Genomic DNA, 19,555 nt, shown 5'->3' with positions numbered 1-19,555 from the left:
AACAGAAGATCAAAAGGGCTGGGGATATGGCTCAGTGGTTAAGCACTCCTGGGTTCAAAAAAAAAAAAGAACTAGTATGTGGTAAGGCCCTGGCTTTCATCCCCAGTACTGGGGCGGGGGCGGGGGGAATAACTAGCAAGGGATATTTTTAAAATGAATTATAAGGGCTGGGATTGTAGCTCAGTGGTGGAGTGCTTATCTCGCCACTGGGTTCAATCCTCAGCACCACATAAATAAAGAAAATAAAAAGTTTTTAAAAAATGAATTGTAAGAGCTGGGGTTGTAGCTCAGTGGAAGAGTGCTTGTCTAGTGTGAGGCATTGGGTTCAATTCTCAGCACCATGTACAAATAAATAAAATAAAAGTCCTTCAACAACTAAAAAATATTTTTAAGAATGAATTATAAATAGAGATCACATGATTGATGGGCAAATCATTAGGAAGAGAAGTTTAAATTAATTTTCTTAAGTATATATAATCTCCAAGGGGACATTTTTAGCAAGGGGATGACATGTACACATAAAATAGAGTGAGCTATGCAAGGAGGTATTTTTGTGTTTTGTCCTTAAACCACATCATGGTTCTCTTTCTCTTTACAATGATCAGCTCTAGCTTCCCACCAGCATTGCCCCATTAAACTTGTTGTGGATGTTGGAGATTTTTTGTTATGTATGGAAAATTACTGTTGATTCTCTTCACTTAGGTGTATATTTTTGCTTTCTTTCTCATAATGACTTCTTTATTTTCAAGGAGAACTGCCTGAACTCGGATGTAGTGGAGCAGATTTATAAGCGGAACCCCATCCTGCGATACACCCACCACCCCCTGCACTCCCCGCTCTTGCCCCTCCCCTATGGGGACATCAATCTCAACTGTAAGTCCAGAATCCCATCGGACCTCAGGGGCTGTGATTTTATTTTTTCCCTAATAACTCTGAGCTCTAACAACTTAGCATCTAACTCAGATACTTAGTCATCATGAATGGGGATCTCAGAGTTTGGTTTTAGAGGTACGAGGGCTATAGTAAGATTTAAAGGGACTCAAGATGCCAGCACTCTGCATGAACTCTCAGTAAATTAAATCAACACCTTACAATGAAACAGGCCTATGTTAGATGATTTTGCTCAAATGTAGGCTCGTGTACATGTATTTGGAGCACACTTTTAAGCAAGATAGTTTGTATCCAGGTGCATTAAATGCATTTTCAACTTAAGTTACATGGGTTTATCAGAATGTAACCTCATCATTATGTTGAGGTGCATCAATACCAGATAAGCAGATCCTAAACGATTTTGCATTCTAAGCACAGAACCTGTTCAGCCATAGACTACTTTTTTTGTTAAGTTGTCAATGGACTTTGTTTATTTATATGTGGTGCTGAGAATCGAGCCCAGTGCCTCACACATGATAGGCAAGCATTCTACCACTGAACCACAACCCCAGTCCCATAGGCTATCTTTTAAGTAAGCATTTTATGTACTAAAAATATATATAACAAAACAGTGTGCCTTACCCACCTGTGTTTTGCTGCTTTGTTCAACTGATTCTAAAGTGTGGGGCACAGGGTGGGCACTGTATCAGGAAGTGGCTGTCTCCATTCATTCCTTCCTCTTGTCTGCATCATACCCCTTTGAGACATCCGTTTTGTTGCTTTTCCTAGTGCTCAAAGACAAAGGCTACACAACCCTTCAGGATGAAGCCATCAAGATATTCAATTCCCTCCAACAACTGGAATCCATGTCCGACCCTATCCCAATAATCCAGGGCATCCTGCAGACAGGGCATGACCTCCGGCCTCTGCGGGATGAGCTGTACTGCCAGCTCATCAAGCAGACCAACAAAGTGCCCCATCCTGGCAGCGTGGGCAACCTGTACAGCTGGCAGATCCTGACTTGCCTCAGCTGCACCTTCCTGCCCAGCCGAGGGATTCTCAAGTATCTCAAGTTCCATCTGAAAAGGTAATGCCCAGGGGCTGCGAGGTGAGCAGGAACTGTTTCACGAGTGGGGAGAGGGGCAGTCCCAGTTCTGACAAAGAGCACCCTGTAGGCAGGCACCCTTTGGTCTGCTTCAGCAAGCTCATAGGATGCAGGTGTCCTTTCTTCAGGTCATGCAAGGCCATGACAGGGACCAGGTCACTTTGATGTAGCGTCCTCATGTGTAGGATATTGGGTACATTTAATTACAGAAACAGAAAAACCAACTTGGATATTTATTTCAGGCCAATCAAGTAGAAAACAATCTGATTTAAGTTTTTAAAAAATATTTAAGAATTTTATTTTATATTTGCTATTAATAAATTTTATTGTGTCTGAGATTTATAAATAGTTTAATTTAATTGGATACATTCAACAGTAAAATGGGGGGCTGGAATTGTAACTCAGCAGTAGAGCGCTTACCTTGTATGCGTGAGGCACTGCATTCAATTTCCAGCACCACATGTAAATAAGCAGATAAAATAAAGGACCATCAACAACTAAAAAAAATCTAAAAAAATATATATAGAAATATGGTTATTATTTAGCAGATAAACCCATCTGTTACCTTATGTAGTTCAATCTACTGATTTTGGTTAACTGTGGGGAAACAACTTTCATAAGACATTAAGAAGCATGAGCCAGCCCTGGTGGCGCACGCCTGTAATCCCAGCAACTTTAGGAGGCTGAGGCAGGAGAATCACAAGTTCAAAGCCAGCTCCTGCAATTTAGCAGGACCATGTCTTGGGGATGTGGCTCAGTGGTTAAGTGCCCTTGAGTTCAATCCCTGGTACTAAAAAAAAAGGGTGGAGGCGTGGGGGGGAGCAGCAGCAGCATGAGACTTAGTTGAAGTGTTAATGGCACTGGCAAGGTGCTTGGCAGTGGGAATGCCCCCACCAACACACACACACACCAGCTCTTTATTTTTTCTGTAATTAGGCTGAAATCTGCACAGAATGAACTGGGCACTCAACAGGAAGGTACTGCTGCCTTCACCATCTTGGGCTCCAGGACCTTCCCACAGCCCAGATCCCAAGACCAACCAGTCTCCATCTACAGTTAATAGTTCATATATTTGTCTCCTAGGGTACGGGAACAGTTTCCAGGAACCGAGATGGAAAAATATGCCCTCTTCATCTACGAATCACTTAAGAAAACCAAATGCCGAGAGTTTGTGCCTTCCCGGGATGAAATCGAAGCTCTGATCCATAGGCAGGAAATGACGTCCACAGTGTACTGCCATGGCGGCGGCTCCTGCAAGATCACCATCACCTCCCACACCACAGCTGGGGAGGTGAGGCGTAGGGCATGCCCTCATCCCACTTGATGCACAACTACCCACACGCCCAAGTCAGTGAGGTCGTGCACGATTAGACTGGCTGTCTCGTACAGTACCCAGCTGCTCGGTAAACAGGGAAGCAAGCGCAACCTGCAACCAATTGCATGTACCTAGAGGTTCAAATAGTTCCTAAAGATGAGTGGAAACAAAAAGTTGTACTCGTGCCTGCTAATCTGAGAAGCAGCTGAGAATCTAGTAGAGGCAGCAGAGTTGATTCAGGTACATTGCTGTGTTCCTGAAGGATGTAGGGTGTTATTTCTGCAACAGAGTGTTTCTTTTTCTTTTAAATATTTTTTTAGTTGTAGATTGACACTTTATCTTTATCTTGTTTTTTTATTTTTATTTTTTCCTGGTGCTGAGCATTGAACCCAATGCCTCACATGTGGCTCAACCCCTGAGCCACAACCCCAGCCCCAGGGTGTTTCTTTTTGCCACGTGAATATTGAGAATGTTGGGTCAGATGAACTTTTTTTTTCTTGGAGTACTGGGGGTTGAACCCAAGGCATGCTGGGCCTACTGTTGAGCTACCTCCACAGCCCGCCCCCACTTTTCTTAATTTAATTTTAAGATAAGATCTCACTAATTTGCCCGGAATTACCTTGAACTTGAGGTCCTCCTGAGAAGCTGGGATTACAGCTGTGCACCCAACTCATTTTCTTTATTCAATTTAATCTTAGCATTATGAAACCCATTGGCTAAAAGAATTAGTACAGTAAAACCTCAGAAGGCTTCTTGTGTGGAAGAAGTATCATTGAAGTCACTTGTTTTTTGGAGTTTATGAATTTATTAGCTAAAAGACAGTACTTCAGTGTTTTATTACTTTCCCTATTAGTATGGGTTTGCAAGAAATGTGTCCATTGATTGGTAAAGTACCCTATGTTCTTCCTTGGCAAGAATAAGATAAAATTAACTTTTAAGAGAAGGGAAAGCCAGGTGCCGTGGCACATGCCTGTAATCCCAGCAACTAGGGAGGCTGAGGCAGGAGGATCACAGGTTTAAGACCAGCCTCAGCAACTCAGCAAGGACCTAATAAGCAAAGCAACTTAGCAAGACCCTGTCTCAAAATTTTATAAAGGGCAGGGGATGTGGCTTAGTGGTAAAAGCGTCTGTCGATTCAGTCCACTGCACCAAAACCAAAAACAGGAGAATAAGGGGAAAATGTCACCTTTGAGATTCTGGGTGATCATACACATGACAGTTTCAGGAGGCTACTTGGACCCTCACTTGTGCCAGCAGCTCCCTCTGGGTCCACATGAAGGCACGTTCTAGAATTATGTGTTGGGACCATAGCCTCCAGAGCTGAGGAATTCCCATGTGTCTTCCAGGTGGTAGAGAAACTGATCCGGGGCCTCGCCATGGAGGACAGCAGGAACATGTTTGCCTTGTTTGAGTACAATGGACACCTGGACAAAGCCATCGAAAGCCGAACCATTGTAGCTGATGTTCTAGCAAAGTTTGAAAAGTAAGTTCTTCATAAAATGCTGAAAGGGCAAGTAAAAAATGTCAGAGCAGGGGCTGAGGGTTTGGACTTCCATTCCATGTTTGGTTCACTGTATGTTCAAGTTAGTTGGTTTTACCTGGGTTGAGCATATTTATCTTTTCAGCTCTGCCAGCTGTGTTTCTTGATTACTAGAGGAAGCCACAGTCTCAAATATGATTTAACTTGAAACTGGTTCTTCACCCCATTCTCTTTCTCAGTCACTTGTTGTATTCATTGTCTTCGAATTTCTTGATTCTTAGGTTTTCACTTGTCATAAGCTTTGAATTAGGCCATCAGCCAACTTAGAAGCTCTTCAAACCACTTTTGATGTTTCCATTATGAAATGCACCTGCAATATCACACTTGGAGTTTCACACTTTCATTTTTGATTTCGTGCCCCCTAGGTGGTGGCACAAAAGTTATTCCTCAGCATAAATGCAGTCTGCATACAAGAATATTCAATATTTATGAATCATTTCAGGATTGGTAAAGGAAATGAAGAAATGACCTTTCTTTCTTTCCATTCTGTGGATTCAATATAAGGCCTAACCGGTACTTATCAATCTGGGTTCCTCAAAAAGTACTAGTTGGCATAGTTTTAACTGAAGGCTTCATGTTTGTTTTTGTAGAGTGAGACTTCTGGTTAGATAAAACTGCCGGGAACTATGATTAGCCCCCTCTTTTTCTCCCCCGGCCCATCCCCATCCCCAAGTCCAGCCTCACTGTCATCTGAGCATGGTCAGTGCCTCCTCCTGCCATGTAAGTCAGCTCCCTGCAGGCCACCCAAGGGCCATCTCTCATTTTGCTTTCTGAGTCTTGTGACTTCTCTCTCTAGGCTGGCCGCCACATCAGAATCAGGGGACTTGCCTTGGAAATTCTACTTCAAACTTTACTGCTTCCTGGACACGGACAACGTGCCAAAAGACAGTGTGGAATTTGCGTTTATGTTTGAACAGGTAAAGAGAATTCTTAAAAATAGATCCTTGCTGGCACACAGCAGAGAATCCCATGATGGAGACTTATAAATCCACCTCTGGTCCTTAGAAATGGTGCGTGGTGCTAGATTCCCAGCAGGGACAAGGCCAGCGGCTCTAGCATTCATTTGTAGAATGGAACTTCTACAAAGTTTATGTCAGCTTCCCTGCCAGAAACTCTTCTCATTTGAGGAACACAGATCACGAGGAATAGAAGCTGTGGAACGAGTTCAGTGGTATCTGCACCAGGGAGTAATTTTGGGTTGAAAATGGTAAGGGGCTCAGGGTATGATTTTCTTCAGGCAGTCAGGGAGGGTGACATTCAAGAGCAGTCATGAGGGGGGCATGGGCATCCTGTAACAGTGCCGCTCTGACCACAGGGCTGTCACCTCCTCCTTTCAGGCCCACGAAGCAGTTATCCACGGCCACCATCCAGCTCCTGAAGAAAACCTCCAGGTTCTCGCTGCCTTGCGGCTCCAGTACCTGCAGGGGGATTACACTCTGCACGCCACAATCCCACCTCTCGAAGAGGTTTATTCCCTGCAGAGACTCAAAACCCGCATCAGCCAGTCCACCAAGAGCTTCACCCCCTGCGAGCGGCTGGAGAAGAGGAGGACAAGCTTCCTGGAGGGGACACTGAGGCGGAGCTTCCGGACGGGGTCTGTTGTTCGGCAGAAGGTTGAGGAGGAGCAGATGTTGGACATGTGGATTAAGGAGGAAGTCAGCTCTGCTCGAGCCAGCATCATTGACAAGTGGAAGAAATTTCAGGGGATGAATCAGGAGCAGGCCATGGCCAAGTACATGGCCTTGATCAAGGAGTGGCCTGGCTACGGGTCCACGCTCTTCGACGTGGAGGTGAGAGCTGGCTGCTGTGCGGGTGGGCAGGTTCATGTGGCGGGAAGACAAGTTGGAACACTGTGCTCTCTCACGCTCTTTTATGAAAGCCTCCTGAACTTTACCATTAACACCTCCTACCTCCCCAGAGCTTTTTTTCTTCCTTTGCAGTAAATGTTCCTATAATATTTTAGGAAGGAATACAAAATTAAGATGTTATCTGTTCTTTTTTTTTATTTTAATTTTTTAGTTGTATATGGACACCTACTTTTATTTCATTTACTTAATTTTATGTGGTATTGAGGATCAATCCCAGTGCCTCACATGTGCGAGGCAAGTGCTCTGCCACTGAGCCACAACCCCAGCCCCTTCATCTGTTCTTAAATAATTGCTACTTTTTCCTATGGAAGCTACAGAACTGATTTTTTTAGATGCTGATAGAAACCTGCATTTAAGTTGTTTAAAATTTTTAGCCACCAGCTGAGGTTTAATGAATTTCTGATTCATTTCCCGTTTTTTTTTTCTTCTTCTTTTAATTTTTTTAAAGTAGACCATTATTTCAAAGGAATTCCTACTGATGGTCAAAAGAAGGTTTTGACCATCAACTTTTCATTTCTCTGATTGTACACGATGTAGAGTCGCACCACATTGTGCAGTCATACATGTACCTAGGGTAATGATGTTCATCTCATTCTACCATCTTTCCAACCCCCATACCCACTCCTATTCCCTGCCTCCCCTTGGCCCAATCAAAGTTCTTCACCAACCCCCCCACCCACCCAAAACACACACACCCATGGATCAGCATCCACTTATCAGAGAACATTCAGCCTTTTGTTTTTGGGGATTGGCTTACTTCGCTTAGCATGATATTCTCTAACTCCATCCATTTACTTGCAAATGCCATGATTTTATTCTCTTTTATTGCTGAGTAATATTTCATTGTGTATATATACCACAGTTTCTTTATCCATTCATCTATTGAAGGGCATCTAAGTTGGTTCCACAGTCTAGCTATTGTGAATTAGAGAGCACATGACTTTGAAAGCCCAAATATTTCCTCTCTGATCTGGCTTAGCTTCCAGTTTCTTATAGTCACAGTAATTCAGTATGTTATCTGATGACTTTAAATTGAGGCTCTATAAAAATCTAAATGTTAATTTTAGTTTCTAAGATCCTTTAATTGCTTCTCATTGGATGCTGTTTGGGGTTTGGTCCATGGTTGGTTCAGTTATGTTTGTCCCAAAGTATAAATCAGATGCTTTGTACCGTGTTCCTCCTCTTTTCATCATCCTCAATTTATACGTCTCCTGTTTGCACTGGTTCAGCTCAGCCTACATTGCTGTTCAGCCTACATTAGGCTCCTTTTCTTCCACTGATGTATGTAAGAAATCTTAGTTAGACAGTGAACTGCCTGTTTACACTAAAAGGCAAAAAGTTGGTGCTGCTCCTGTAAAGAAGAGCCAAAATTGCCTGGCACACAGGGACTTGGAGAATGTTCCTCTGTGGCCATCCCAGAAAGGATTAGAGAAAGAACTAGAGACAGCAGCAGACCTGGCTCAGGCCACTTGGTGGCTGGAGATCTTGGTCAAGTCCCTGGCCAATGGCATTATCAGCCCTCTTCCATGTGGCTGATTCAGGTGGCTAAATAGTAGAATGCTTCCAAGAGGTGAAGAGTCCATACAGCACCTTAGACTGATGAGGTTCCCAGTTCGTAAGATTGATCATCTAGTCAGAAGTCAATCAGGGTAGCCAGAGAGCTGCCGTGAATACAGTGAATGCAGTCAGAGTTCTGTGCTGAGCTCTTGTCTCACTCTGTCTGGTGGCTTCTAGACTGTGTTTCTCCTGCCTTGCCATTAAACCTTCATCCCAACTCTTTTGGCCACCAGTGCAAGGAAGGCGGCTTCCCCCAGGAGCTCTGGCTGGGCGTCAGCGCGGATGCCGTCTCTGTCTACAAGCGTGGGGAGGGAAGACCATTAGAAGTCTTCCAGTATGAACACATCCTCTCTTTCGGGGCACCCCTGGCAAACACGTACAAGATCGTGGTGGACGAGCGGGAACTGCTCTTCGAAACCAGTGAGGTAAGAGGCAGAACAGGCACGTGTTCACTGGTGACCTTGAGGAAAGAGCAAGGTGGCACCCCATTTCCTGACACCTTTGACCATTTGGATATTTCTCTCCTTGTTTTTATATGAAAGTGCAGTATTGTGGCCCCTCCCCCAAATTAAGCCCAAATTTATTCTGCATACCTTTAAAATAGAGAAATTTGGTTCTGTTTTATCAGGGAGGAAAGGAAGAGAAAGGGAAATGATAAAGATGTCCATGAAAAAGCATAATATTTAAAGTGAAAATTAGACAATTGTGACAAAGCATTGCAGCAGTGAGACTTGATTCTGGTTGCGGTCACAGAGCAGGAGGGAGCCGAGGGGCATGACCATCTGTGTAGCTAATTCTAGATCTCCAAGTCATACACAAAATAGCCTCTAAGTATGTCAACTCCAAACTTTAACAAATATAGCAAGAATACTAGTCTACTGAGGCCTGCACAAAGGGAGTGGCTGGCGGCAAAAAGGTAGACGGAAATGCTGCCCATGGTATGATAACGAGGAGGGTGCCCGAGGTGCTGGAAGGCAGGGAGGGGGGGGGTGCCATGCAGCAGGCACCCTAGGCAGACAGAAATGCACAATGAGAGGAAAGGGCTGGGGATTCCCCAACCAGAGGGCCCCAAGCGCAAGGCTGTAGGATTTGGGTGAATCCAGTAGACAATAGAAAGTCACTGTGGGATCTTCATGCATGACACTTCCACAGTGATTTTGCTCACAGTGATCTGGAGTGGGATTGGAAGGGCAGAGGGATCAGGGAGATGAAGCCTGTTAGGATGGGGTCACAGGACATAGCCAGCAGTGAGGAGGGCTGGCCAAAGAGGGTAGCAGTGATGGTGGCACCCTTGGAAGGAGCTATGGGAGCTCCCAGTTTTATGAGGTGGCTGGTAGGGAACAGAAGCAGGCCAGGTGTCGGGACAGCTTCCCAGAGCCCTCTGCTGGCCTCCAAGACCAAGGTGCTGCTTCTTCAGCTGCCTCCCAAGGGGTAGACCAAAATTGGTTGATTCAAATTTCAGGACTGATTGTGAACTTCACAGTTCTCATTTGTTTTCAGTAAGGGAAGTAATTCTAACCCTGATGATACCCAGACTAGTGTCTGCAAGCTCTCATAACTTACCTAAAGCAAAACTGTTGTTTTGCATGCATGAACCACCAGGTGGCGCACATTGTATTTGGAAAAGCCACATTCCCTGACTAGGAATAGGTAAAGGCAGCTCAACTGAAGACAGGAGCCCTGAATTAGTGTGGAAAGCTGCTGCCTTATGCTTGGAGAATAAATAGAGGATGTCTGGTGTTCAGGCTGGGCCTTTTGACCTGGTGGAAACTGGTGACCAAGTGTGGGTTCTGCACCCCTGGGCAGGTGGTGGACGTGGCCAAGCTCATGAAAGCCTACATCAGCATGATCGTGAAGAAGCGCTACAGCACCACGCGCTCCATGAGCAGCGAGGGCAGCTCCAGATGAAGACAGAAGAGCCCACACAGCCAATATCTGAACATGCCACCCTCTGGCTTAGGCCAGCTCCAGGGTCCCGAGTCTGGCCAATGGCCAACCTGCCCAGGCTTTCTGGAAGCCCCTCGCTGGGGGGAGGATTCTCCAGGGGTCCTTTTCGCCCTGTCAGCTTCAATGATCATGTATTAAGCTGTCAACCTTAACAGTCTGCACAATTTCCAAAGCTTTACTACTCTTAGATGACACATGCCTTAAAAAAAGAAAGGGGAGAAAAACCACGCTGCCACCAAAGCAGCCAGAAGTGCCTTAATTGGGATCCAACCCGTGGACCTTAACTGTGCTACTGAGGGGAGGTGCTCCCCGCGGGGAAACCTGCGGAGTGGAGGGGGTTGTCTGTCGTGATTATGCACTAACCTCCCAGCCTGATTTCCCTGCGGTGAGGGAAGGTGAGGGAGTGGGGAGGTGAGGGCAGAGGGGTGGTATATTTTAGTTGGAGCGCTGCTGGCAGCCTTCCTCGTGGACATGTATTAACTTTTTTGCTTTGTTTCATCTTCTGAGTGTCTGTGCTTGCCCGTGCATGCCTGTGTTCATAAACTCAACACTTTTAATCATTGTTTCATGAACATTAAACACAAAGGGAAGAGGATGTGCAATGGTGTAAACAGTCTGTATATTTTAATAGTTCAGAGTTCTAGTCTTCAGTTGTTACTTTATTAAGTTGGTTTTATTAACAAACCGGAATCCTGGATTTTCCTGTCTTTGCTGTATTTTGAAAAAACATGTTTTGACTCAGTTTTGTTTTACATGTAGCAAAGTCTGCACTCTGTGTCTGCTGTATTACAAACAGATCTGCAGCCCACAAGATAACTGTATTTATGAACCACTTTTAAAACTGCTGACTCCAGTACTGTCTTTAGAGCAATATGAAGTCATTTTATTTGGAGTCTTTGTATTTCTAAAAGAGTTAAGTTAAAAAACATTTTTCTTTGGAGGTAAGCCTGTACCACTCTGGATAGATTACAGACATAATGGCATTGAATATGGGGAAGCTACCGCATTGCTGCAAGGGGTAACACAGGGGCGAACCTCTGAAGCACACCCGTATTAAACGCTGAGGCTTTGGTAAAATGAGACCATTTTATCCCAAGTTTATGTTGGTGGTCAGAACTGGCCCCTCTAAATAAGTCAGCATTTTTGACCAGAAGAAAAATATTCTGGACTTGGACCTTTATTTTTATATGGAAAAGTTATAAAGACTTGGGACAATGAAGTCTACCCATTAAAAAAAAAATTGCCTTATCCCTTATGAACAACTATGTGAAATTGTTTGTTGGCTCACAGAAAGTCTGACAATAAAGGATATTAGCTAACATGCTGTGTGTTTCCTTTATCAGGGTGACTCTAAATAACTGTGAGGGGCTCATTTTTGTTTTGATTTTTGGTTGTATTGCTTTTGGCTCTGTGTTTCCTGTATATTCATCCCTCGTATCTGCAGGGACTGGTTCTAGGACCTGCAGGAGTGAAAATCTGCAGATGCTCGGCTCCCTTATATAAAATGACACAGTATTGCACATAATCCTCACACATCCATTCGTATACGGTAAATCATCTCTAGATTACGTAAAAAATAACATGCTATGTAGGTGTGCTGTACTGGGGAATACTGACTAAAGTCTGTGTGCTTGATACAGTTTTTTTTTTGTTTGTTTGTTTGTTTTGGTACCAGAGATTGAACTCAGGGGCACTTGATCACTGAGCCACATTTCCCAGCCCTATTTTGTATTTTATTTGTAAGAGACAGGGTCTCACTGATCTGTGATTAGTTGGACCCATGGAAAAAGAATCTGTGGACTCTTTGCTCCCAGGCTCAAAATCAGGCAGATTAATGGCCATCTTGATCATTCTCTCAGAAGGTGAAAGGATTGGTAAGTGACATTAGACACATCTAGTTTTTGAAATGTGTTTTGTCAGTCTCCTTTGCCTGTCTCCAGAATATGCCTGACCTTGAAATCCATGATCCAGACCCGCCTGCAATTCACTGTGCTGCAGAGCACACAAGCCATTTGGCCATGCCCTGGGAAGTCACCTGAAGCCAGGTGCTACTGAGAACCTGTGGCCTCAAGGGGTGGCAATTGAAGAGGCCTGCTGCCAGAGGGCTGGATCCCCTCTGGAACCACTACCTGAAGGGCGCCCCCACCCTCCAGTTACATGAGCAAATGGCAGGGAAGGAAAGGGAGAGAATAGCATCTCCACTGAGTGCCGGTAGCTTTGTGTGCTTTAATGTTTTATTTGGAAGTATTTGGAGATTCAGAGGGTGCTGCAACGCAGCATACAGGAATGAGAGGTCCACACCACCGGGTCCCCCAGTCATAACAGCCTGCAATGCTGCAGAACTGTCCCGCACCCTGGAGAGGAGCCCGCAGCTTCCTCAACCCATGGTCCATTCTGAGTCCCCAGTTCTGCACATGCTTGTTGGTATGTTTGATGTCCATGGCTTTGAATGACCTGAGTGGGGGAACTGTGCCTTTTTATTATTGAGGTCAGCATCAGAGTGAAGGACAGCGTCATTCAGATTTAAACTCAACTATATTTTCACATATTCTTATTTTTAATTCTTTGGAAGAGAATACACAGGTGATTTTTTTAAGTATTTTTTTTAAAAGAGAGAGAATTTTTAAATATTTATTTTTTAGTTTTTCGGCGGACACAACATCTTTGTTTGTATGTGGTGCTGAGGATCAAACCCGGGCTGCACGCATGCCAGGCGAGCACACTACCACTTGAGCCACATCCCCAGCCCTGTTTTTTTTTTTGTTTTTAAATACTAAAGGTAAAAAGTGACTTTTCCTCCCAGCATAGAATTACCCAGTTTTCCATCCGTAGAGCCAAGGTTGTTTTGTTTTATTTTTGCCATTTTCTTAAATATTCTTCCAGAAATACTTTAAACTGTCCCAAGCATGTACCCACATATATATCCTCTGCCCCTGTTATTTATTTTTAAAGAAAATATAAAAGCCTAAACCCTTTTGTACCTTGTTTTTCCCCCAGAACACTGTTTTAATTGCCATTCTTCATTAATACTTAGAGATGTTCTTATTCTTTTCAACCAGTGTAGAGTACAGCAAACAGCTTTGTGGGAAAAAAGAAATGGCCACCTAATTTATTTCTAAAAATAGTTCAGAAATCTAACAGGGCAGTTTTTTCAGTTATGAGACTTGATTCAAACAACAATCGGTCGACATAAAAATATGTCATAATAAAGTTCTACATTATCTAGGTCATATGCTGGGGACCTTCAATAAATTCTAGAAGTATTTTACAAATATAAAAGCAAGTGCTAATGAATACAAAGATTCTAATGCACCAGAAGTGTTTGAGAAAAAACTAAATATACATAAAGCGAATCCTTGGTGGGCGGGGGGAGGGGGGGGTTGAACCCAGGGTGCTTAACATTGAGTCACATCCCCAGCCCTTTTTATTTTTTTTTTTTAATTTGGAGATAGTGTCTCTCTAAGTCGCTTAGGGCCTTGCTCAGTTGCTGAGATGGGATTTGAATTCACGATCCTCCTGGCTCAGCCTCCAGAGCTAAATTTAACCAATATATTTACAGCTATTTCATGCAGTTGATCAGAAAAGCATTATGATACACATGTGAGAAAATATGGGGCTTGGATTCTAGGTTTGGCACTTCTATTTTCAAAGTATGCAGTCTTTTAGACCAGGTTTCAGCAAACTGAAGCCCAGAAGCCAAATCTAGCCCGCCACATGTTTTTTTAAATGGTTTTATTAGAACAGATCTGCACCAGCAAAGTTAAGTAGCTTTACTTAAGGCTGAAAATATTTACTCTCTCATACTTTTATTTAAAGAATTTGCTGCCAGGCACAATGGCACACACCTAATCCCAGTGACTGAAGGCTTAAGCAAGAGGATGGCAAGTTCAAGGCCAGCCTCTGCAACTTAGTGACTCCCTGCCTCAAATCAAAAAATAAAATGTTCTGGGAATGTAGTTCAGTGGTAAAGTGCCCGCCCGTAGGTTCAATCCCCAGTAAAACAAGAAAGAGAGGATTTACTGACTTTCCTCTTTTAGGTAATTACAGAAATATATTTCCTTTATAACTTCAGCTGTGGTTAGAATTTCTATTCTGTGTTATGTGAGGGGTATAGTCCCCATTTTTGAGGTGGGTTTTTGTTTGTTTGGTTGGTTGGTTGGTTGGGGGTTTTTTGTTTGTTTTTTGTTTATTGGGTTTTTTGGTGCTGGGGATCAAACCCAGGGCCTTGGTACATGCGAGGCAAGCATTCTACCAACTGAGCTGTATCCCCAGCCTGAGATTTTTGGTTTGTTTTTTGTTCATTATTTTGAGTGAATCTCCTCCTCTCCCTGCATTTCCCCATCAGTACAAACTAGCTCAGCATCACCTCTCATTTCTCTTGATCTGTCAGTAAATTGATTAAAGGACATAAAGTTTCTCCAGGACAAAGACATCCTTCCACCTGACCCAGGACATCCAGCATTCTGCCTGCCTCAAATGCTTTAGGGGCTCAACTTAGCCATAAGTAGTGAACAGATTACAGCCCCACCTTTCAACAAATTTATTATGAAAATGAGATAAATACACATGAACATGCTAAATAACTGCATAGATAGCCTGAGTCAGGTGAGTATCAATAAGGTAGCATTGCAGATGCCTAAAGCAGGCAGATGGATGTGTGGGAAAGGGTGGTGGGCTCTGAGCCGGGTCTGCAATATGGCAGGTCTTGGTTGGTGGAGAGGAAGAAATTCCTGCTGGAGGGCCCTGAAGAACCAAGCTCAGGTGTGGAGTAGAGATGGGCTTGGGGCAGGTATCAGTACAAAGTCAGAGCATGCTTTCATTTCATCCCCATTGTGTCCGTCCCTAGCTTATAGTCTTTTGCTAGCCAGCAGTGACAAAGGGAACAGTACTGGTGACACCCAGTACCTGCATTCCACAAGACCAGAGCTGGAATTCCTAAGCATTTGGAATTCTGGCAGTGACGTGCTGGTAAATTAATAAAGGCCTGCTTTGGAGTGTTTGTTGGTTTTCTAGGTGTAAATATTCTCACCGTGGCTGCTTCCAGACTCCAAGGTGGCATCACTGAATGCAGAGTCAGAATGAGATGCACACAGTCAAGTTTCCCAGCTGCTAGGAGCCAGGGCTTACACAAAATATAGAATCTTGTCCCTATCTTTATTCTTCCCAGGGACTTCTCTTTTCCATTTCAAGTTCTAACAGGATTGCATTGATAAGCAGTTTGAGACTTGAACAGGTCTACTCCTCAGGCACTCATACATTTGCTTGGTGGCAAACAGTTGGTAGATTATAGTTCTTGTCATTTCCCCCGTGATAGGCCAGAAAAGAAAACAAATAATTCCTATAAATCTGATCTCTTGGGAGAATGATTCTCTGTAAATTCATCATGTGACTCAGCACTGAGGAAATTTAATAGGTCTCTTGATTAGAGATAATATGACCCCGAGGATCAACACCAACCATAACATAATTCAATTAATTTTAATAAGTACGTATTATTATGTTGCTATTTGGATGAGAAAACAACACTACTTTAGTGGGATTTCAAAGGAAATAAAAGTATCTTTAGTAAGTTACTTGAAGACTAGTTGGGAGTAGAGGATAGGCAGATAGGAGACAATAAAACAATTGGAACAGCAGGAGTATGTGGGCAGTCTGGGCATGTGTTGAAGGGACCCAGAAAGAAGAGTGCAGAGAGCAAAGTTTTGAAAGGGACTTTGAGCCAAAACATATAGATTTATGACATTTAGCGTATGCGCCAGTACAGTGACACAAATGAAGAAAATTTACAAGGTGAACAACCATTTATAAAGCAAAATTTTATAAAGCAAAATTTTAAAAATAACACCTTTACAATGCTATCACAAGCATTTAACATTTAAAAGGAAATCTAAAAGAAACAGTGTCCTCTTGTGTCACAGCTCCTGACTTCTTTATGCTAGTCTGAACTGAAAAGTAAGTTAGCTGGGTGCAGTGATGCAGGCCTGTAATTCCAGCGGCTCAGGAGGCTGGGACAGGAGGATAGTGAGTTCAAAGCCAGCCTCAGCAAAAGCGAGGCAGGCGCTAAACAACTTGGTGAGACTCTGTCTTTAAATAAGGCTGGCTCAATGGTTGAGTGCCCCTAAATTAAATCCCAGTATCCCCCCCCCAAATAAAGTAAATTGATTCACAAAATCGTATGAAATGAAAGGTAGAAATTGCTGTGATGTGAATGTCAACTAATCATAAGAGCAAAGCTATGTATCAGATGGAAAGAGACTGAGGTGGTCAACTCAATTTATACTTATGCAGATGAGGAAGCCTAAAGCTTATAACACCTACTGTGCTGGTCCCTGTGCTGAATGTAAAACAGCAAGACAATCTAACTTCTAAAATAAAATGAAAGTCATTCCTTCATGACAAAGAGAAAGCACCATTAATTTGTTAGTAGAGAGCTCCTGCTTGGAATGTTTATTTTGTATCTTAAACAGCTGGCCATCTAGTACTTGGTAGAATCATGAATTTTTTAAAAGTTAAGTTTCGGCTGCTATTCAACTCCTGCCTGTCATCCCCCGGAATCACCCATGCAAGAAGCACATTGATTGCAAATTGATACCTGCAGCAAAGCACACCGCTCTGTCCGGATTCTGCAGGAATAGTTCTTTGTCATTCCAGCCTCTGCTTAAACATGGTCTCCAGAGGGTCCTACCTTACCACCAAATTTGAGTCATTATTGTCCCACTATTTGAAGTAGCACTTGCTACTAAATGATTTTTATTCCAACTAGAATCGTAAGTTCCGTGAGAGCAGAAATCATTTCCTATTATCACTGTCACTCTGTTATCTAGAACCATATCTGAATGTACTAGATACTGAGTATTTCTTAATAAATGAATAAATTGTAACTTTCAATTTGGGGTCACGCTAGCTGAGATTCCCTAGAGAACAGAGCATGAGGCAGAAATTAACTACATGTACTTCAGGAAGTGCAATCCCAGGGCAGCCAGGAAAGGGAGTGGGGTCAGGGAGGGTGGGAAGCTCTCCTGTGTGGCTCTTCTCACCATGGCCAAGGGCAGCCAGGGAAGTCCCACCCCAGAGCAGTCAGCAGCAGGAAGGAAGATCTACCTTCCTGGCTTGGTTCTGTCTCCCTTTCCTTGCCTAATTGCACTACATGGGTAGCCAGCTTCCCACATTTCCATGTCATCTATCTGGTGCCTTTAAAACCCACTTAAGAATCCAAATGTGGTGGGATGAGAAACACCCCCACCCACGAAGATACCCGTGTCCTAATCCCCAGACCCTGTGGATGTTCCTTTTTGGCAGAAGGGACTTCCAGATAAGTTATGGGTGTAACAGGAGGAGATCATGCTATTTGTCCAAATGGGTCCCTCATAAGAGGGAGGCAGGAGATCAGAGTCAGTATGAAGAAATGGGACGATGGAAAAGGTTGGAGTGATGCAAGAAAGGGGCCACAGACTAAGGAATGCCAGCAGCCCTGGAGCCAAGAGGGGCGTGGAATCCTTAGAAGGAACCAGGCCTGATGGTAGACTCATGAAATTTGTGTCAGAATTTTGACCTCCAGAACTATAAGAATATTAATTTTGTTCTAACCCACATAATTTTGTGAATTTTATGTGTCACATAATCTACAATCTTACATAAACCCATTGCAAACATACCTTTCATATTTGATTACAAGCTATTTAGCCAGGACAGAATTCTTTTATTTAGACTTGATATAGAATTTATATAGTTGCTTTAGCAAACAAACCCCTCTATGTCTACTACCTATCACAACTGAAGATGGTTTCTTGCTTACACAACCGTCCAATATTGGTATAACACTGGGAAGGTGCTGGCTCTTTCTTGTGGCTATTCAAAGGCCTTGACCGACAGAGGCAATTCCTTCTTTTATATTTAGCTTGCATGGTCTCCCTGGGCACAGAAACTGCTGACATACAGAAAGGAGCAGTTGACTGGGTAAGGTCATCTACCTCTTAAACTCCTCAGCGGAGAGATGATGTCACCTCTGCTTAAGATCTGCTAGCAAGATCTAGTCATGTGGCATGGCTTATGAGCAAAGGATGCTGGGAAGTATAGCCGCAGGCTGGGCAACTGCCCCTCAGTAACGGAGCTTCGCTACGTAAGGGAGTGTGATGCTGGCCAGTCAGCTCCCACTGCCACAGCCTGCCCCTCTGGCCAAGAAATACCCACAAAGACTCCCCCAGATACAGAAAACTCCTCCTATAGCCAAAAAAGAACACTAAGGTAAGTCAACTCAACATCCTGATGAGCTACTGAATCCCTAGGAACAAAACAGGCAGGCAGCTATCGGGAGGGTTCAATCTGTGTAATAGAAAGAAATCAAGGATGGATGATGAGGAGCCCACAAAAAGCCTCTGTTCTTTGTCAGTTTCTAGGCCCAAGCCATTGTTGGGAGTGAGGCCCACCAACTGAAGAAAAGTCTGGGTCCCTAGGAGGAAGACCATAGCAACAGTGTGAGGGCCTAGATCTACTCCCCCAAGAAATCTGCTTGGGTGACTGACAACTATTGACAAGGTCTTAACAGGTATAACACACAGAGGCACAAATCAACACCATGGGCCCCAGTAAGAGTAGAAGAATATTGGAACTAGGTAAAACATGGAGACTGGCTCAGATCCAGCTTAACAGGGCCAATGATCTGCAGACCAACCCAATGGTCATTCATCTACCTCCCAAATATAAAATAAAATTAGACATCCTTTGTAGTGCACACTCTCACTTTGGTTCCTTGGCTTAGAGTAAGACTATCAATCATAATAGAGGACCCAGGACAATTCTCTGAAATGAATCTCCTCCATGACCAAATAGTGCAACTAAAATAACATGCATCCTGGGGCAAATTGCAGGAATGGGCAGTCAACCCCATTATATCGCCATTTAATTCACAAGTCTGGGCCTTACAAAAACCAGAGCGATCTTAGAGGATAGGATGACAGCAAACTATGGCAAACTCAACAAAGAGTAGTCACCATGGCACTTGCGGTGCCAGATGTGGCATGATTGCTAGGTCAGGATAGCTTGGCCTGAGTTCATGTTATGTGCAATGTAACTCAGTCCTCCTTAAATTCTTGTTTTTTGAACTAATTTCAAATGAACTTAAATTAGAATATATAACAATGTCTGACCAAAAAAAAATGAAACATGTAGGATTCTTTCTTCAAATAGAGTTATATAATTAAAACATAGTAAATGTCATTTTCTGTGATGATAAATTATTCATATGGTGCTTACTTGGCAAACACAATCATTCAGAACATGGCCAAGAATGTGCAAGGAAGCAAAACTTGGCTTCATATGAGTAACTAACAACTGTCCATGTGAGCTTTGCTGAT

At 43.4% G+C, this 19,555-nt stretch overlaps 1 protein-coding gene across 1 annotated transcript in view; it reads left to right on the top strand.

The window, feature by feature from the left end:
* Positions 1–11,521, top strand: part of Myo10 (myosin X) — a 32,815-nt gene extending 21,294 nt beyond the window's left edge. The window contains exons 12-19 of the mRNA XM_048800086.1: positions 750–873; positions 1,660–1,957; positions 3,059–3,266; positions 4,637–4,773; positions 5,627–5,747; positions 6,168–6,620; positions 8,489–8,680; positions 10,062–11,521. Of these exons, the coding sequence (XP_048656043.1) occupies positions 750–873; positions 1,660–1,957; positions 3,059–3,266; positions 4,637–4,773; positions 5,627–5,747; positions 6,168–6,620; positions 8,489–8,680; positions 10,062–10,163 (1,635 nt within the window). The 3' untranslated portion in view covers positions 10,164–11,521. The remainder of the gene's footprint in view (positions 1–749; positions 874–1,659; positions 1,958–3,058; positions 3,267–4,636; positions 4,774–5,626; positions 5,748–6,167; positions 6,621–8,488; positions 8,681–10,061) is intronic.
* Positions 11,522–19,555: the final 8,034 nt, after the last annotated feature.

The sequence above is a fragment of the Marmota marmota genome, unplaced genomic scaffold (assembly GCF_001458135.2).
Source record: "Marmota marmota marmota unplaced genomic scaffold, marMar, whole genome shotgun sequence".
Lineage (NCBI taxonomy): Eukaryota > Metazoa > Chordata > Mammalia > Rodentia > Sciuridae > Marmota > Marmota marmota.
The sequence above is the reverse complement of the archived record's forward strand: the minus strand, read 5'-3'. Positions and strand labels throughout refer to the sequence as shown.